The following is an 18,888-nucleotide window of genomic DNA, read 5'->3' as shown; positions in this document are numbered from 1 at the left end:
AGGGACTGGTCAATAAGAAGAGGGGGTGTGGGCCGGAGCAGAAAGGGGGTGGGTCATCAGTTTTTGAGCCCTCAAATAAAGATGGTTTAAGTAGTTTTGATCTACACGTAGAGGGTGGGTCATCTTATTTAGTCATCAACCTTTAAACAGTTATAGTTCCAAGAAAATTCCCAGTTGTATTCTTGTCTCTCACGTTGTCTATACATGTGAATGTACACATGGCACGTACGCCAGACGTATATTTAAGAAGTGTCTCGTCGCCTTATCTGTAATAACGGGTGCTCCGCCCTATTGTCTGACAAATTTAGCCAGGGTATGATTGTTGGACTAATTTTATGTAAATAGCTGGATAAAACGCATAAAGAGATGTTTGAATTTTTTAAAACAATCTAGACAAGGTTACATTTATTTGTTTTTACTAGGTCTGGCTTTCTTCGCTCTTCCTTTATTCTCAATTCTTGTAAATTGCGGCTTTTGTCATCAAGTCTTCGTGAAAAAAGTCGTAATCTCGCTATTTTCAACTCTCGTTTGGCTTTCTCTATAAGCATAAACGTTTTCCGCCTTACTTTAACTTCTTTGTTACTGCATGCTTTGCATAGTTTAAGCTTAACTTTAAGCCACGATAACAAAAGTTCACTATAACCCTCACATAAATGTAGCGGCGATATTTTGCGATAATCAAGGCTCCGTCTGCCAAGTGATATTGCCTGCATGGCTTCGTTATCTGTTTTAAGCATAAAGGGTATGCACAAAGCCGGGCACTTTGAACTTAAAAGTTCATTCTGAATAAGTGTGAAATATGCCTCACGGTAAACAAGAGAATCCCCGCCTCTATCAGTTTTAAGTTCCCGTCACCGCACGTGCTAGCTAGCCCGCTCTCTTATCAGACACGTGTTACTCTATCTTGAGCAATATTATAGTCCTTTGACGTTCCTTTCGAGTTGATATGCGATTACGAAGGAGATAACGTCAATGGCATAACGCTACTGCCTAAAGACGCAATAATCCGAGTTGTTGCCAATAATTTTACGACCCTGGTCGATCGAAAGTTTGGCCGGGATTTCTAACCCGGGGCTTCTTGCTTATGGGACGGCGCCCGGGGGGAAGGGGGGTGTGGCAGGGGACGCAGTCCCCCGTGTTGTGGTCAGTTCTGGCCAGCCAGTTACATGTAACTAATCTACCACATTTTTCCATGGCTACACTGTTTAAACATACCCAGTGACCATCTCGGTAGGCAGCGAGATACTCTCGCATTTATCCTAGCTTGTCTGGGCACTTTACTTTACCTGTCTAAGATCGGGTAGGTGTACCTTTCTATTGTTATATATTGTTATATATTCCTGATGTTTCTAATCGTGTTAAAAGAAGTGTCAAATAAATTTATTACGTGCTTTGCAATTTAAGATACTCAATAATGAATGTGAATGTGAATGTTGTTTATAGTGGTCATGCACTTAGCTTCGAGATAGCTAGTTTACAGGCATGCCACTGAAACAGAGGAAACAAATATTTAAATGAACATAACAAGGTTAAAAATCCCGACTGGCAGGAGGCAGACCAGTTGGCTATATACAAAGCGTGATCGAGGATTTGAACTCAGGACAACCAAGAAACAAATCCAGCTAGTGGCAGGGGCAGGTCTTGAACCGGGGACCTCCGGATTACAACACAAGCGCCCTAAACCACTCGGCCACGCTTGCCTCCCTAAAACATCTTAAACTTTGTTTACTATAATCGCGAAACCAACAACATTCAACAGGAAAATGGATAAGAAGCCTTTATTAATCCTTCATATATCTTAAGTACACATCAACATGAATTGTGATAAAATATTTTTTTGGTTTGATATTTTGTAATCAAGGCTTCCAAATCTCTACGTAAACTTCACAGTGTCAAAAATAGTGTTTTCTTTTATTTTCCAAAAAAGATTTCATAACTAGATCATAATTGCTGTTTTATTTAATATAATGGGTCTTTTTATTTATACCTTATTTATTCTCCCTTTTAGTAAGTGCTCTTTATAAAATCACTGCGAATATTCCCTAAATAGTAAATGTTATTTTCTTACTTTTTGTCCGGGACTATTTTAAAGATGTCGAGAAATGAATAAAACAGTCTAGCTCTTTTAGTGCAAAGCCTTACAATTAATTTTGTTATTATTATTTTTTCCTATGTACGGTAAGACTCCCTATAAATATTAAAAATACAAAACATTTCGTCCCTCAAGAAAATCAAGTTCAGCGCATGACAAGCTCCTAAGCAAATCTAAAACATTTAAAACAAAGAAACGAACTCCACATTTGCACCTCGCAGACCGTTTCATCATTAAGCGGGCACTCGTAGACACGGCCACACGCAAGTACTACATTTTGATCCCTCCAAACGCGGACACCTATGCAAAGTGGACACTAAAAAGTGGTCCAATTACACAAGGCTACAGAAACTTAGTAAGCATTTTTTAAAAGTACCCAACATTACCAATGTCTTCATTGCTTGTACGTATGAGCCATAATTTCGCAATTTTAACTGTAAAGTGTTTTTACCCTCGTTAAATAAAGTTATTATTATTATTATTATTATTATTATTATTATTATTATTATTATTATTATTATTATCATATAATGGAAATTTATTTGAAATGTGACCAAATAGATAGATAGAAAGGGCACGTCTGCATGAATGACGTCATGGCGTAACTGTAAAAGTCATCACTTTCTCGCCTTTTCAAAATACACAATCAGTACCAAAGAGAAATTGTCAAGATTAAAAGAGAAGTGTAAGTGCAAGTTTCAAAACACCGTGCACCTAATAAAATCGCTCTCTCTAGCAAACAATCAAACGGCCTTTAGGTTGGCCGTAACAAATGCTCGCAAATGTATTTTTGAAGCTCCTAAAATAAATTTTAAAATCGTTCTAAGTTTTTGGCATGAGTAAATTTAAGCCTTTACGCTTAAATGCCTCTTGAATTCCTCCCTTACTCAAGAGGACTGAAATTTGACCAGAAAAATTATATACTGATGACGAAGCTCTGCAGAGCTCTGATTGGTTGTTGCTTGGCTTCCAGGGGGGTGGGGAGGGTAGTCAAACATTTTTATACGGGGAGGCTCCGCCCCGAGGTCCAACCCCTTACCCTTTCATATACCACTTTAACAGAAAAGGTACCCCATTTGTATACCTTTTATTATAAAAAGGTACCCCTTTCCCAAATCTACTTAAGAACACTGCATCCTTTTTTAAAACCCTTGGAATGAATACAGCCACGAGGTGCGTCTGTTCGAAATCTTTTAATTGAAGGACCTTTTAAAAACCTAAATGACAGATTTCCCCTACCCTTTCACATAGTTAAACTTGTGAAAACCCTACTCTTTTATAGACTTAAAGCCTGAGAAAGGTACGTCTTACGCGCGAAGCCTCCCTGTATATGGCATTTTGGTATTGAATTTTTGCGCGCAAATAACAACCAATCAGCGACCTTACACGACTCTGTAGAGTTACGTCATCAGTTACGTCATCAGTATGGAATTTTTCACACGTGTCTTGAGCGGGAGAAGAACTGAGCACGTGTACAGAGACATGTTTGCTCAGGCTAGTAAGTTCCTTAATGGTTACGCCGACTCTTGCATCATCTTGTAGTTGTGTAAACTCCCACAGGCTGCAAAGTGTTGTGGTTTCTCCTGTTCACTTCTTGACGGCGGGTCACCGACATCACTACCTTGATCCAGGCTTCTTGTTGGTGCTCCGTAACCACCGCCGCCAGGAGTCTGGACACGATAACAGTCCTGTCGGCAAGAGACAGATTGCACATTATGTAGAGGCAGCTTGACATTGAGGAGGCAGCTTGGCCGAGTGGTTAGGACTCTGGCCTTAAAATTCGGAGGTCCCGGGTTCAAGTCCTGCTCTAACCACCAGGTGGAGTTATTTCTCGGCAGACCCTAGTTAAACACTAGGTCATGCTTGTAAATAGTCAACCTGTTTGCCTCCCGCCAGTTGGGATTTTTAAGCTCGTTATGTTTATTTAAAATATTAGTTTTGTTTCAGTTTGAGTGGCTTGGTGCAGCAGAGTGCATTGACCACTATCAACGTTAACTTTTTTTTTTACTTACCCCGGGTTTCATGTGGACGGATGCCTTGCCTCCCAGATTGATTTTTCGACCATCTGCCTTCAACAGCAGGCTTAAACCTGGAGATCCTGGTTCACCGCCTTAGGAAAAATTCCAATTATTATTTAAAAAAGTCATCAATGACAACACGTTTGATCTATCACAGCAGTATAAGCGCCTCATCTGCTCGTGAACTCCGAAAAAGCGTTCCCCCGGGCAAGATTTCACGTTTTGGGAAAATCTTGGTACAACAGTCCACGAGCTTGATTGTTATTGGAGACCTTAAAACAATGAGAACATAGTCGTCTCGGACGTAAACTACAGCAATCACAAATTTAAAGAATTAGCACTGCAGAGCTTTTTTTTTCGCGTTTTTCCAGAACTTTGCGGTGCTAGTTTTCTGTACCAGGAAGAAGGTCGTAACGCAGAAACGTACGTCATTTGTTTGACGGACTATAGTGAAGAATATTTCTTTTTCAGTCCATCCTGTCAAGACGCTACGTGGCTCCATTAACACCAACTTGAAACAAAGTAGTAAACTCGCTTGAAATTTCCCTTGAGGTCGGTCGTTATGGGCTTTCTGAGGACAAAAATCGAGCGAGATATGTTTTTCTTTCCGGCTGAGCTTGCGAAAGAGGCAGGAATAAAGTTCTCACACACTAAATAGGGGGCTGGTTACAAGCCAGGACAGAACATCAGATGTCACATTCGGTCATGTGATTCAGTTTTTGTTTCTTTCCACACGAAGAGAGAGCTTTCCCGCCCTCCCAGCCCCATGCCAGTCTGTCAGTGATTTTTTTGTTTTTCGGCGTGAGCTAAGTCTCATTTTTGCTCTGTCTTGTCAATAAATGATGTTGCATTCTTGTCTGGCAGACAAATGGCATTCAGTGAGTGAGAACGGTTCTTTCCGAATAAATATGATACTGACGAATTTTTCGTGAAAATTCACTGATGTACCTTTGAGTCCGTAAGGCCTGAACGCTCTCCTCTCCCCAAGAACAGAAAGCACCTGCGCTCTCCTGAACAACAACTCGCGAACAACACCGTCACCACCCCGGTGAAAACCATTACCACCAGTGCCAGGGTTGAGATGAAAACGACGCAAAATCACTGGAAACCTAGCAACAGAGAGGCATACCATTAATTAGTCTCGTACCCAGGCCTGCTCTTCCATGTACTTCGTTAATCAACCTCCTTAATGTTCCTTGGGCCTTGGGGACTGGCTGTCAAAATATCTTAAAAGACTCACCTTCTTTCGATAATTTCTGGGTCTGTTATTCTTGTGTTTGTCATGTGAACATGAACTCCACTGCGTCCGTCCCACGTAGGACCCTATAAAGAAAAGAAATGCCAAACATGAATATCTCCTTCAACCGAACTGACGAATGCAGTCTCACTGCTTTATTTTCATTACCAATAAAATTCTCTTGAAGGATACTTTCATTTAAGTGTCGCTTTATGGCACGAAAACCCGGAGAAGGTCTTGCAGCGTGGGCCAGTGCGTGGACCGAGGGCAACTGGAGCTTTTTATCAAGAAGAAAAAACAAAACAAACAAAAAACATACGCTTTAAGGCCAGGGACTACGACCCCTTTTTTTCTTCGAATTGTTTTGTGGGAGATGTTAGAAACAAGGATAACAGTCCCTGCACCAGGAAGCGATACTCTAAGCTGAAACATTTTTGTCCAATATTTGTTTGTTCCGTTATTACACTCACCGCACCAGATCCCCCGCAGATTGTCTCGTAGTACCCGCATCCTTCGTCACCAAATGTCGTGTTGTTCATACAGCCCTGTTAAAATTAGAACAGAAATGAGAAACGAACTTACCGCACCAGCTCCGCCACTGATAGTCTCAATATACTGACAGCTGGCATCTCCAAATGCTGTTATGTTCATACAGCCCTACACAAGACGACAGCCCAGCATCAATAGCACATATTCCTATTCACGAGGTGGTTGGCTTGAAGCTAGCTCGAAATGGAGGCTAAATGTGCGGGACTTTTCAAATGCAAATAACATGAAGCTGTTGTTACCGACTTACAGCACACGTGACGACTTACAAGACACGTGACTCACCTCACTCACACATCACTCAGCGTGACTCAAATGGAGGTTAAATGCAAGTAACATGAGGATATATATCTGTTCGATTTTCCAAGAACCTGGCGCCCAAGGTCCAAAACAGCCCGGGGCTAGTAAAATTCCCCAGGCCTCCCCCCAGGCTAGAAGGTTGTCACCCCAGGAGCCCAGCTGGCAGCTGCAACACCGGCCGGGTGCCTTCTACACAGCGAAGCCTGCACCGGTGTCATTCAAAATATTCACAGACTACACAGGTGCATTCCAAGTTCACACAAAATTTCTCAAAGGGGCCTGAAGCAAGCTAGGCCCAGCGGTCAAAAGTGACACCCTCCCCTCCCCCCAGCTTTTGACGGCTACCCCCCAGCTGGACACCAGCAGAAAGCCCAAGGACTGGGCAAGGTCCCCATACCACGGTTGACGTCAAGCCCCCTCAAGTTAAGGTTGCTGGCTAGGCTTGAACTCGGGCTGCGCCCGAGTTCAAGCGAAAACCTGGCAGCCAGGTTTCTGCGAATTCTCTGAGATATACAGGACGCGTGTCACATATCAATCTAGTCAATGGCCCAGCTCACAACTAGTCTCTCGTAGTTCAGTTGGTTAGTGCGCCCAACCGGTATCTGGGAGGCCATGGGTTCGATTCCCGTCGGGGACTCTGATTTTTTCTTTGTCCCATGCTTGTGTCATGTTGAACATTTCATCTTCATGAGGTTGTTGTTACCGACTAACAGCACACGTGACGACTAACAGGACACGTGACTCACCTCACTAAAACGTCACTCGGCGTGACTCAAATGGAGGCTAAACGTGCGGGTGATATGAAGTTGTTGTTACCGATTTACAGCGCGTATGACGTCTTACAGGTCACGTGACTCACCTGTGATGCAGCGCACACTTCAAAGGCTTTCAACACCACATCCACGACTCGCTGACTGGTCAACACGTTCCCGCCAACAACTGCCGCGGTTTCTGTAGGATCTAGCACACTGCCAGGTGGGATTATCACCTTCACTGGCGCTAAACAACCCTGATGGTAAAAACAAAGATGTCGATGTGTTGAGAAGCGCATATTAATATATTCGCATTTTCAGTTTCCATACATCTGTCTGTAAGTCAAAGTCCGAAGATCTGTTCACAGACAAATGAATGAAAAACCGAAAACGTGGCTGCACTATGCCACTCTCTCTGAACATTGCCAATTAATTGGTCTAATACAAATCACGTGCATTCAAACAAGTTGTCAAAAAAGCCATTTCAATGATACTGCGAGCGCTGCAATTGGGTACTTAAGTAAACAGCAAGACTTACGTTGTAGTCAGGTGCCCAGGAGTCCAAAATGTGACACCCACGGGCATTTTTGTCTGATTTTTGGCAACATAGCTATTTTTACTAAAACGAGTACGCTGATTTCGAAAATCAATGTTGCCAAGCTTAATTCTTGCGTTAAGATGATGTTTTCATGCATTTAATTATGACGTCATGGTCCAAATAAGGAATTTTCTTCCCTTTAGCTATTTAAACATAATTCATCCAAAATCGTTAAAAATTATTAGTATATGTAAAATGATTTTAAGAATTTCTGTTTTTTATACCGTTTCTATAAATATCAAGCCGTCCAGTGAGATTGACCACGCCCTATCATAAAAATTCACTTTATCACGGGTATAGTGTTAACATTTTGTTTAAAAATGAATGTGATTCTTGTATTAATAGAGAGTTGTAATTGATTGCTCCACAAAATAGCGATGTTTACATACACCATAACGACTGCTTTTATCCACAAAGAGAGTGGCAAGGAGAGACAGAAGCAAGATAATGAAGCTGAGAATTTCTACATTCCACAAAAAAATCCGGGTTGTTCTTGTCACGAACAAATGAGAATTGAAAAAATTGCCAAAAAGATCTCATACTCTAAAATAAAAAAGATCTTCGATTGGACAGACTCAGCTTGAACGATTCGTGGAATGGAGATTACTATCTTCAGACAGAGAGGAAAAGCGGGAACGGGAAGAAGGGATGGAAGACAAACTTTCGTGACCCTGTTCGCAAGAATAATCCACCTCTATTTGCCAGCCTTTATGAAGTTAAAAGTGCTGCAACTAGCCGCAAAAAAGAAAGACTTTAAATTTGCATGGAAACAGAGTATTCTATGTTGTCTAGTGACGGTGTATGAAGGCAGGCGCGAGATAAACAGCAAGCATATTGTAGCATCTGAGGTTTAATGCCGGTGCCACTGTTTCTCGCAGAAATGAACCCACAAGTGTGAAACAAGTCAATTTTAGAAGACGTTTTCAGAAGAAAAGGTCAAGTACCTAGAGTCAGTTTGTTCTTCGATGGCTTCGCCCTGGTGGCAGATACTAATTATGGTGGCAGCTATTGGGAAACCAAAAAATGCAAATGCTTTCGGTGGGTTTGCGGAATGTTACGTGAACACTGTTTTACGGAAAGGTCCTGGATACCAGAGGATTGATGAGTTACTCGATGGGAGGCACTCCATAAAAGCAACGACAAGAAGTCGACGCTCCGGGAACACGGCGCGGCCTGTGAGCAGAGTCATTGAAGTACGTAAGAGAGGTTCAGTTGCGGCCGATGAAGTGGCGAGCTTTTTTATGGCACTAGGAGACAATAAAGCGGACTTTGCACGGATTCTCTCAGATGAACTTATCTCGCAGACACTGACTCTGCAATTGTAGTTTATCTGGTGGTTTTTCATACGAAGTGGATTCTACTCAGTCCTACCTAGATGTAGCCTTTTTGAAATCCAACCAAGAGGAAGCCGATACGAAGTTTGTTCGTTATGCAGTCAGTCATAGCGGGCATGTCGTCAACATAATAGTTTCCACTCGAGGCACAGACTTGCTGTTACTTCTCCTGGCACATCGATCGCGCTAAGCTCTCATCAACAGTGTGGATATGGGCAGGAACTTCAGAGAATCCAACGTAAATAACTTTAGAGGGTGTCTCAGCAAAATTCCTAATAACTGGTCAAGTTCATTGTTACCATCTCACATCATCACCGGCTGTAACAGCACCTCTTTCATTTGTGGGAGTTTTCAAGAACACTTTTTCTTCTCTTCTCGGTCGGCGAGTGTCCTTGAAGCTGACACCACTACCTCCACAGAAAACGTTTGTTTGTTGAATGTATGAAATCCGATCTGACCACTGGCTCCATATGTGCCTCTTCGCTATGAATTTAGAAAAACGCATGCCATGTGCACTGGGCTTTGTGGATGCACCAAGACCGACGCTAATTGCTATATCAACCTGCGCTAAAGCGCTTTAAAGAAACTTGTTTAAAAATAAATATTAGTTAGTGTTTATTAAAAAGTTCAGAGAAATTAAAAAATTTACCGATTTATTAAAAATATTATAGAAGTTTTAAACTGAAAGCAAGGAGCAATGTTATGATCATTTTGAATTCGTTAATTTTACATGCGTTCAACCAAATCTTTATCATGAGCCTATAACAGACAAAGTGCATTGTGAAATAAGTTAGATTAGAAAAACAAGAAATAATAAATTTTATCTTAACTGTAACAACGATATATTTTACATTAACTATATGTTATTTCCTTTATTTTACCAAAAAATTAAACGAATGCTGAAAAAGGGAAACTCGATATTAAAATGATGGCGTCTTCTTAATGCTCGCTAGCTCGTAGCTTCAGCGTGGCACGACGACAATATTTTTCTTTCTTATTGCAACTATAGCGATTTGTTAATACAAAAATCGCATTTGTCCTTTGACAAAATAACAAAACTACACCCGTGATAAGGTTCCCGCGATAGGGTAAATTTTGTTTAAGAGGGCATAGTCAATTGTCACTGAAGGGCTTGATTTTCACAGAAACAGCGTAAAAATCTCGGAACATTCTTTAAATATTTTTACAGCACATTAATAATGTTTAATAAATTTCTGGATGTTTAATGCTTAAAATAGCTAAAGGAAAGAAAATTCTTATTTGGACATGACGTCATAATTAAATGCATCAAAACATCATCTTAACGCGAGAATAAAGCTTGGCAACATTTATTTTCGAAATCAGCGTACTCGATTTAGTAAAAATAGCTATGTTGCCAAAAATCAACAAAAATGCCCGTGGGTGTCACATTTTGGACTCCTGGGCACCTGACTATTGGGTGGCCAAACGGTAAAAAACTTGCTTTGACTTGCATGCAAATTTGATATCGACCGAAGTGAAGGCAAGTCATCGCAAGTCAACGCAAGTGCATGCAAATCCTGGCGAACGGAGACGCAAGTAAACGCAAGTTTTTAACTTGCGTCTATTTGCGTCTCCGTTTGGCCAGGTTTTTAGAAAGTTCGAGGCGGCAAAACCGGAAGGGGCGTTGGCTTTTTGCGTTTGACCGCGGTGAAGTCTGGAGTTAAATGATGCGGCTCATAATTACCTGGTTCAGCGGTATGGAGTGTTTGACCATGCACCGCAGACAGTAGATGATGGCGGAGAAAGTAATGGCGCGAGGAGCATTACAATTGCCGTACATCTCGGGCCCAGTCCCCGTGAAATCGAACACTGCACTGCCCTACAACGAAAAAAGATCAAGTTGCTCAGAAAGCACTCTTCCTTGAAATCAGTGTACATAGGTCTGATAATCGAACGAGGAATGGAACTGAATTAAGATTCCTCAACACATCTCAAAAAAATGTTGTAAGTTCCTGGTCGGGATTTTAAAAGTGATCGTCATCTAAACTCAGGTCGACCTCAAGAGCAGTTTTCAATTGAGTGTCATAAAACCAAAAGCAAAGTAATTACCATGGCCAATCACAAAGGGCACAGACAATCCGGTAAACCAATCAAAACTCGAAGTACATGTAGCCGCATGAAGCGCGGGAAAACGTGCGCGAGAGGGTCACGATTGGTTTTGGTTTAGTTCTGATTGGCTGAGAAAGTGGCGCGAGAGTTTGAAACCAATCACTAAGCGAAGCAATGCAAAACCAAAACAAACGCAAATTACTTTCGACACTCAAATTACAAATTACTTTCGACACTCAAAGCTCAGCCGTGCTTTAGCGACACCTGGTCACGTGATGATTACATACCTCTTTCTCATCAATGGATATCGTAAGTTTGATGCACGAGCCGTCATCCATGTGATCTACAGATGACAACACTGTTTTACCAGTGCGTTCCTACAAACACGACAAACACAAGCAAAAGTAAGAACACCTAATTTAAAAAAACATTATTCCTTTTTTTGATGTGCATTTCATGCTTTCCCGGGGTATTCGATCAGAATTCTGAATCCTGACTGAGCCCCCACAGTTTCGTCAGGATAAGGCGTTGCTGAGCAACATGACGTCATCTTATGGTGATGGGACAACTTTGAGTCTTCACGTATACCCTGTACTTAAGCTTTTCTTTGAGTACATGCATAACGACAGACAGACTGTGACAGACAGACAGACAGACAGACAGACAGACAGACAGACAGACAACAGACAGACAGACAGACAGACAGACAGACATGTATACAGAAACCTTATTTGAATTTGGATTGAAACTTTTAGGACGAGATTTACCAAAAACAGCACCTTCCGAGAGGGCTGTCAATACAATTACAACGCTATTTATTCTCGGCATCTGTATTTAGAAGCCACAAAACGAGGTCAAATGGTTCTGCTACAACTTATGGTTGAACCCGGGAGTATCCGTTTATGTTATTGGTGGTTGAATTTACAATAGTGCGTCTGCCTCGAGAGACAATGTTTTTCTCACCTTCGTTTTTGATGCAATGTCTTTCAGCATTTCTCGAACAGCAACTTCAGCATTATGCTGAAATGAAAACAGAAACGGAAAAAAAATTGTCAGTCAAGAAATTGTGACTTTATTAGCGCAAAAAGAACTTTAAAATACCAGCGCGGACTTTTGCGAACAACCTTAACTTTTAAGACTATTCGAGCAGATGTCTTATATTGAATGTACTTCATGTAAACCAAAACGTTTGTGTATATCCAGAGATTTATAAATATTTTACCTGAATGTACTTCATGTAAGCCTGCACCACTGGTAGACTGTACTCTTCTATTAAGCCTCTAATCAGCTTGATTCCCTATAAAGCAAATAACAAAAAAAACGTAACTATCAGCAAAAGGTCATAACAGATCGTCACGCAATGCTCTTTCACATAAGAACCGTTGCGTGACGATCCCAACAGCAACATCAATTTATTAAAGTATTCCCATATCTAAACATGGTATTACTAAAAAAAATTAACATTGTATTGAGAGAACTTATAATAATAATATTAAGTAAATAACAATGATTGTCGGTTTAACATACAATCATAGACAAATGCAGCGGTAGTTCTACAGATAAATGGATCAACACTGAAAAAAACAGGACTTTAGTGGCGTTATCTAAACTACAAAAGCGGTGAAATCTAACACTTATTTCATTGAAAAATTTCGTTCTGATACCATTGTAATAATGACAAGTGAATAAGAAATGAACCTCGTTTTCTATTTCGATTAATTCCCAATTAGGTCTGTGTTGAAACACCACAGTTGCAATGGAAAACCGGTCTTACATGATGCCTAAAACAGGTTTTTGTAAAGCAGAAAAGCTCTTGCGGACATAAAAACGTGGCCGCGAAAGGGGAGTAATGAAATAGCCCGGGTGGGGGGGGGGTGGGGGCTTGACCTATGTTTAGGTATAGGGGTGCCGCTGGGGCTTTGAAACCCTGCCCCTGTTTAGGACAATAAAAACTAAAAATATCTACCATGCGTGGCACAACACCCCCTATTTTAGGGACAACATCGACAATCATTTACGCTTTTATTGTGATTGCGTCCCATACGCGATGTTACACAGGCATTGGAATGCGAACACCGATCCCAGCAAATAAAAATATGCTTATCATTGAAGCGAAAGCGAAAACAATGTAAATACTCGATAACAGTCTTGCAGCCATACCCTGTCCAGGACAGGTTAAGGCCCCGTTTAGGACTGAGAAGCTTGAAATTATATACCCTGTTAAGGGCCGGAGGAGTCAAAAACCGTACCCTATACAGTGGCACGTCCCCGTATAGGCCATATAGAGGAGTGCCCCCCGGGGGGGTGAAATAGCCACATAAAAGGAGTTTACACAGAATAGAAGTATGACTGTACCTTGTGATTAGCTGCCACCTGAGCTTTGAGATCAGAGAGGTTGTCATGGAGATTGCGCGTGCCACTACATCCGGGATACTTGCCAGGCTCCATTAACTTCTCAATCAATGCTGTGAAACGAAGAACTTGATTAGAAATTTGGTTCTTACCACTGAACCAAACATAGACACGCTATAAAGCGTGTAGGAGTTATATTTTTCAATTGATGGGGTTTGTTGAGTTGTCAGCCCTGTTTGGGTGTTTTATGTCATGGGTTGAGTTATTTGTGTATGGTTGACTATCGTATGATATCGCTGGTGTTTTATTCCAACTGTCCCTGACTTTTCTTCAAAATGTCAATTTTCCCGGACTCAAAATAAAATTCCCTGACTTTTCCCTGACCTTGAAGAATTTTATCTTTCCCTGACCATACACTGATCTGTGGCAATCCTGGTGTTAGCCTGTTCCAGGCTCTCGGTAGTTATGGGAGAGCGAATAACGCGCGCGGGTTATCCTATCCTGGTGTAGCAGCTCCTGAAGGCTGTAATTCTACTGGTCCTCAAGAGTACCACAGTTCCTGTTGTTTATTAGAGCTAGGGGGATTGTTCTTGTTGTTTTTTCTATTGTTCTATCGAAGGGTGGCGAGCCATTCATGTAAGACCTTACAAGAGCCGATATCCGACCCATTAATTTACCTTCTTCTTGAAAGACACCTCCGTTCACAATTTTGAATGACTTGAACACCGCTCCTTCTTCAAATATGGAATGCGAATCGGGTGGCATGGACCCTGCAAAACCATTAAAATCATAATGATAAAAAATTCAAAACGTACGACTTCGCTTCGTGTTTTCAAAGGCAATATTAAAAACCTATAACTAAATTGAGCAATGACACGATCCTCGCCCAATAATTTAAGGATGTTCGCGCGAACATCCAACAACACTGATTTTTTTAAAAAACTTTCACCACTGTAAGGTTGCGAGTGACTTGCCATGTTCCAGTCAAAAATGTAAAAAAAGCATGCGAATACAGCCGCCTCTCATTCGCTCCTGCTAGTACGCGTTTCGCATGCAGTAGCGGGAGCGAATGAGAGGCGGCTGTATTCGCAAGCTATATAAAAAAAAGGCAGTCACCGAATTCGCTGCGGAGGAGAAAAAAATACCTCAAATCTGAAAAATCCTGTTAGTCCAAAATAATTACAAATAAAATTCCTGAAGTGCAATTTTCTCTTCTAGTAAGCACATTGATTCAACTAGTAACGTTCCTTAAAGTTCATCTTATCATTTAGCGATGATATTTGCACTGGCCTAACGGCCGCAAGATGGTAGCATTCGAAGCCGCGTAGGCAGAAAATTGGAAATTTTTAAACTTCCCACACTGATTTCTTGCTCAAACCCGATACCGGTGCGATGCTCGACCAACTGAGCTATGTCACCGGTTCGAATTTTTCAGGTTTTTCAGTTTCCCTCATTGCTTAAATTTGTAGGCTCACGGTAAGGGATCGTGTAATTTTCTGTTTCTCCCCGCCGTATAAATTATTTCATTATTATTTATCAGTATTCTGTTCTAGACTTGCCTACAAGTCGAGCTCACAAAGCGCGAAGCGCAGGGGTCTGCTACCAAACCGTTAACGAAAAGCGAACGACCTTGAGAAAGTCTAATTCTGTCCAATAGGTAAATTAAAATCACGTAGGAGGTCTTAATCAGCTTATAATGACTAAGTATTGCAAAACTGCGAGAAAACGATTGCGTGTCTCAAGTTCGTCGTGCGTCTTCACAAAAAGGTACCTTTATTCCATGAAGCAAAAAACGGGAGAGAATAAAACCTCTGGTAACACGAGTAAAAATATCTTTTCTGATAGCAAAGCCTGCGGTCAAGTGTTTATTTATAAACTTGTGCGTCGCCACACTGTAATACCGTTATAGAATGACCTAAATCTCTCGTTTTGCACTTGCACATAATCCAAGGAGAGCGTCTCAAAATGTCCGGTACACGGCAAGCTACACTTTACATCGACAACATACCTGGCGCAGAACCTCCAATGTCTGCGTGGTGACCACGGCTGGCAACAAAGAAAACAGGCTTAGGTTGGCCGGGATAGAATACCTGAACGAGAGAGGAAAGGAGTGGGTGAAAATTGAGTGCTTTATCAAGTTTAAAACAAGAGGCGCAGCCGAGTGTTTTAGATTTGATAAAGCACGAACTGCGAGTTTATTGAACGGCTTCAAAAACCTCTGATGTAGATCTTTTCATTCTTGCACTGATATTTAGATTTTGGGTAATTTTGGCCAAGAAAATTGAACATAAAATTTAGACGTGTGTTTATCAGATATAAAGGCACTCATTAAACATTAATTTCCTTTGTATTTTCTTAATAAATTTTTAAGTCATGCTTGGAAAGCAATACTTTGTTACAAGATAAAAAGTTTTCGTGAAGGTTGCGATAACATAGCACGGTTTTTTTTTTTTTTCGTGCTCACTTGGAGAGGAACCATATTGATTAAATTGCACGCGCAAGTCTCATATAAAATTGTATTATTAAAAACTAGCAATGGTATATTGCAATTCCTGAGTTTTGATTGGTTAACAGGCAATGGTATATGAGCTAATATACCATTGACCACAAATATGGTAGCCAATACGCGTCAACGAAAACAGCTGGAGAGCTCAAATGTTGTAATTCGTTACGCGCCTCGTTGGCTATCTACCATCTCATATCCAAAGCGCGCTCGTGGAATAATTTTAATTATATACAATGTGCATGTTTCGAGCCTAGTCAATTAACGTGGACTCTATCTGGTTTATGACTGGACGGGGTGATGACAGATAGTTTTCTTACCGGGGTGATGACAGTCAGTTTTCTTACCGGGGTGATGACAGTCAGTTTTCTTACCGGGGTGATGACAGACAGTTTTCTTACCGGGGTGATGACAGTCAGTTTTTCTTACCGGGGTGATGACAGTCAGTTTTCTTACCGGGGTGATGACAGTCAGTTTTCTTACCGGGGTGATGACAGTCAGTTTTTCTTACCGGGGTGATGACAGTCAGTTTTTCTTACCGGGGTGATGACAGTCAGTTTTTCTTACCGGGGTGATGACAGTCAGTTTTCTTACCGGGGTGATGACAGTCAGTTTTTCTTACCGGGGTGATGACAGTCAGATCTGGAAGATGTGTACCCCCGGCACTAGGGTGGTTACTAAGTATGACGTCACCTTCCTTCAGATCATCTCCTAACGTGCGGATCTAGGAAAAATATCAAGCCATGTTACGTCACGATAAAACTGACACTAATGAAATAATAACGCATTCCTGTCAAATGTGAGCAGAGAATATTTCATTCAACCTGGTATTGCACTGTTTCCTGCATGGAGCCGAGGTGGACTGGGATATGAGGAGCATTGGCAACCAAGCCTCCATCAGGACCAAACATGGCACATGAGAAGTCAAGCCGCTCCTGTTAAGTGAGAAAGAGTGACTTGAAACACTAACATGTTAAGCTACCCAAGAACGCACGAATTGTGCACGTGTTATGACCATATGTGGTGAACTTTAAGAACGTTACACATAAATAAAGATGTGGGACTATGTCACGGGGATTTCGCAGTTTTTTGGTCTAAACTGTTCTGAAATAAGTGGTAGGCAACTTCACCCATGAAAAACGTTATCTTTGAACATTTAACGGAAGAAATAAGCTTTATTTGGGGATAGAAATCAAACTTCGGCTATAAATATCGATTTTTTTTGAGACGCGCGGAAACAACTTGAAAACGTTGGCTAACGTTTTCAAATTGCAATCCATTTCCATCCAAGCCATCCGCAGCCAAACGCGCTTTTAAACAATTTTAGTGCTCTAAGGGTGCGTTTCTTTGGGAAAAATCCAAATCCGGATTCTTGATCCAAAAACGGATTTTGCGTTTCTTTACCTATATCCGAAAATGGATTAATCTTGGATCAATGATCTGAAGAATCCACACTTCGAGTGGATAATCAGATCATATCTGAATCCGGATTTTAGGATATTCCGTGCGTTTCTTTGGGAAAGGATTCGAAAAAGTACCGGCCCAGCGGTCTTTGCTGTGAAAATACAGGTTCGCTCTTTGTAAACACTGCCATACGGAAAGGTTCAGGCGGTTATTTCGATCAAAATACAAAAATATTTCACGATAAAAGGAAACGGTAGCTTCAGATAGGTATGTAGTATCATTTTAAACGGGATACAGGTTTTCTAGAACAGCCACTGTGTGCCTACGGAAGTTGTATCCTTTTGAAATTGTCACGAGTAAAATTTGCACTGATCATTTCGCAATCATTCTTCGCGCTCAGATGCTTTCTCGCCACATTGTGCTTAACGCTAAAGAAGATCTACTTCGACGTGTGGTTTTTGTAAAAGATTTTGTATGCTTAAATTATTTTAGCTAGGATACATTCGACGAAAAATAAATATTTCTGATATTTTATGTTCTGTGCGAAATGTGTTTACGGGGTTGTCATGGCAAAAAATCCGTTTTCGGATTCTTCGTTTCTTTGGGAGCAAAGTATCCGTGTGATCCGAGATCAATGATCCAATTTTGGATTTTCCCAAAGAAACGCACCCTAAAATAGCAATTTTTAATAAAAATGAACCATTATTTTTAGGTTTCCTACGACACAAATAAAAATTTTGGCGGTTCAAAAATCTGTTGAAATCCGTGACATAGTCCCTTTAAAACTGTTATCTCACCTTGATGTTAGTCGAAATTGACGTGCGCTGAAGGACTCTGCCAAGCAAAGAACAAAATTAAGATGAAAACAGGCCACTTTAATTAAGATATACACAAAGCTCAGTTATACTATTTTAACTCACCGGCCCATTTGTTCAGCAGTGCTCATAAAACGATGAGAAAATATGGACAGCTGGGAATGGAGAAAGAAAACAACATTAGAAATAATACTTAATAAGAAAAAAGTCAAACGGCCATTTTAGTTACCGGTAGCTGTTCGCAGGTGAATGTATTGGAGGCAAAGGCTCTTAGATTTGTATTCTAATAAAAGCTTGTCTCAAGGCATGATTTATGTGTGCAATTTATCACAAAAACGTAACAGCTAGTGGTTAATACATTTGGGAATTGAAGCTGGCATATTTAGACTTCAAATCTGACGCCTGACCATTCAGCCAGGCAACTTACACTAAACATAATTGCCACAGACATCACTTTTCAAAACTGCTTGACTTTTCCCTGATAAAAAATCAAATTTCCCTGACCAAAAATGCAAAATGTCAGATAAAGTTGCAGCCTCCAACCTCCGTTTCCAAAAAAAAACATTGCCGAGATCACATTCTTGACCTGAAATGTTTCTTGCAGCCTTCAATGGTATTACAACAGCGGTGGTATAATTTAGATTTTCCCTGACTTGTCTTCAATATATCAATTTTCTCTGACTCAAAATTCCCTGACTTTTCCCTGACCTTGAAGAATTTTATTTTTCCATGACCATTTTCTGACCTGTGGCAAGCCTGCTAAAATTAGCTATGTGCCAGCTAACATTGAGAACAGTACCTGAATGGCATCTAGTTCAGTTCCAATGCTCTTTTTGCCTTGGTTCCCTCCAATCTGAAAAGTCACAA

At 40.9% G+C, this 18,888-nt stretch overlaps 1 protein-coding gene across 3 annotated transcripts in view; it reads right to left on the bottom strand.

Moving 5' to 3' along the window:
• Positions 1-18,888, bottom strand: part of LOC144651190 (5-oxoprolinase-like) — a 197,323-nt gene that overhangs the window by 160,565 nt on the left and 17,870 nt on the right. Inside the window, exons 23-40 of one of the 3 annotated variants that reach the window (XR_013570268.1) lie at positions 18,821-18,874; positions 18,127-18,176; positions 18,004-18,040; positions 16,627-16,737; positions 16,425-16,526; positions 15,308-15,389; positions 13,977-14,069; positions 13,303-13,412; positions 12,170-12,244; positions 11,911-11,967; positions 11,235-11,324; positions 10,583-10,717; positions 7,053-7,202; positions 5,818-5,892; positions 5,351-5,433; positions 5,059-5,219; positions 4,105-4,202; positions 3,534-3,780 (exon numbers count right to left, since the gene is read on the bottom strand). Coding sequence is in view for 2 of the 3 variants with exons in the window: in XM_078511097.1 (XP_078367223.1) it covers positions 3,607-3,780; positions 4,105-4,202; positions 5,059-5,219; positions 5,351-5,433; positions 5,930-6,004; positions 7,053-7,202; positions 10,583-10,717; positions 11,235-11,324; positions 11,911-11,967; positions 12,170-12,244; positions 13,303-13,412; positions 13,977-14,069; positions 15,308-15,389; positions 16,425-16,526; positions 16,627-16,737; positions 18,004-18,040; positions 18,127-18,176; positions 18,821-18,874 (1,737 nt within the window). In the remaining variant the exon portion in view is untranslated. Of the gene's footprint in view, positions 1-1,762; positions 3,781-4,104; positions 4,203-5,058; positions 5,220-5,350; positions 5,434-5,817; positions 5,893-5,929; positions 6,005-7,052; positions 7,203-10,582; positions 10,718-11,234; positions 11,325-11,910; positions 11,968-12,169; positions 12,245-13,302; positions 13,413-13,976; positions 14,070-15,307; positions 15,390-16,424; positions 16,527-16,626; positions 16,738-18,003; positions 18,041-18,126; positions 18,177-18,820; positions 18,875-18,888 lie in introns of those variants that run through there. The other 2 variants (XM_078511097.1, XM_078511095.1) reach the window with 2 other exon arrangements.

The sequence above is a fragment of the Oculina patagonica genome, chromosome 4 (assembly GCF_052425735.1).
Source record: "Oculina patagonica isolate OP01 chromosome 4, crgOcupat, whole genome shotgun sequence".
Lineage (NCBI taxonomy): Eukaryota > Metazoa > Cnidaria > Anthozoa > Scleractinia > Oculinidae > Oculina > Oculina patagonica.
This window is presented reverse-complemented; position numbering and strand designations above follow the sequence as displayed.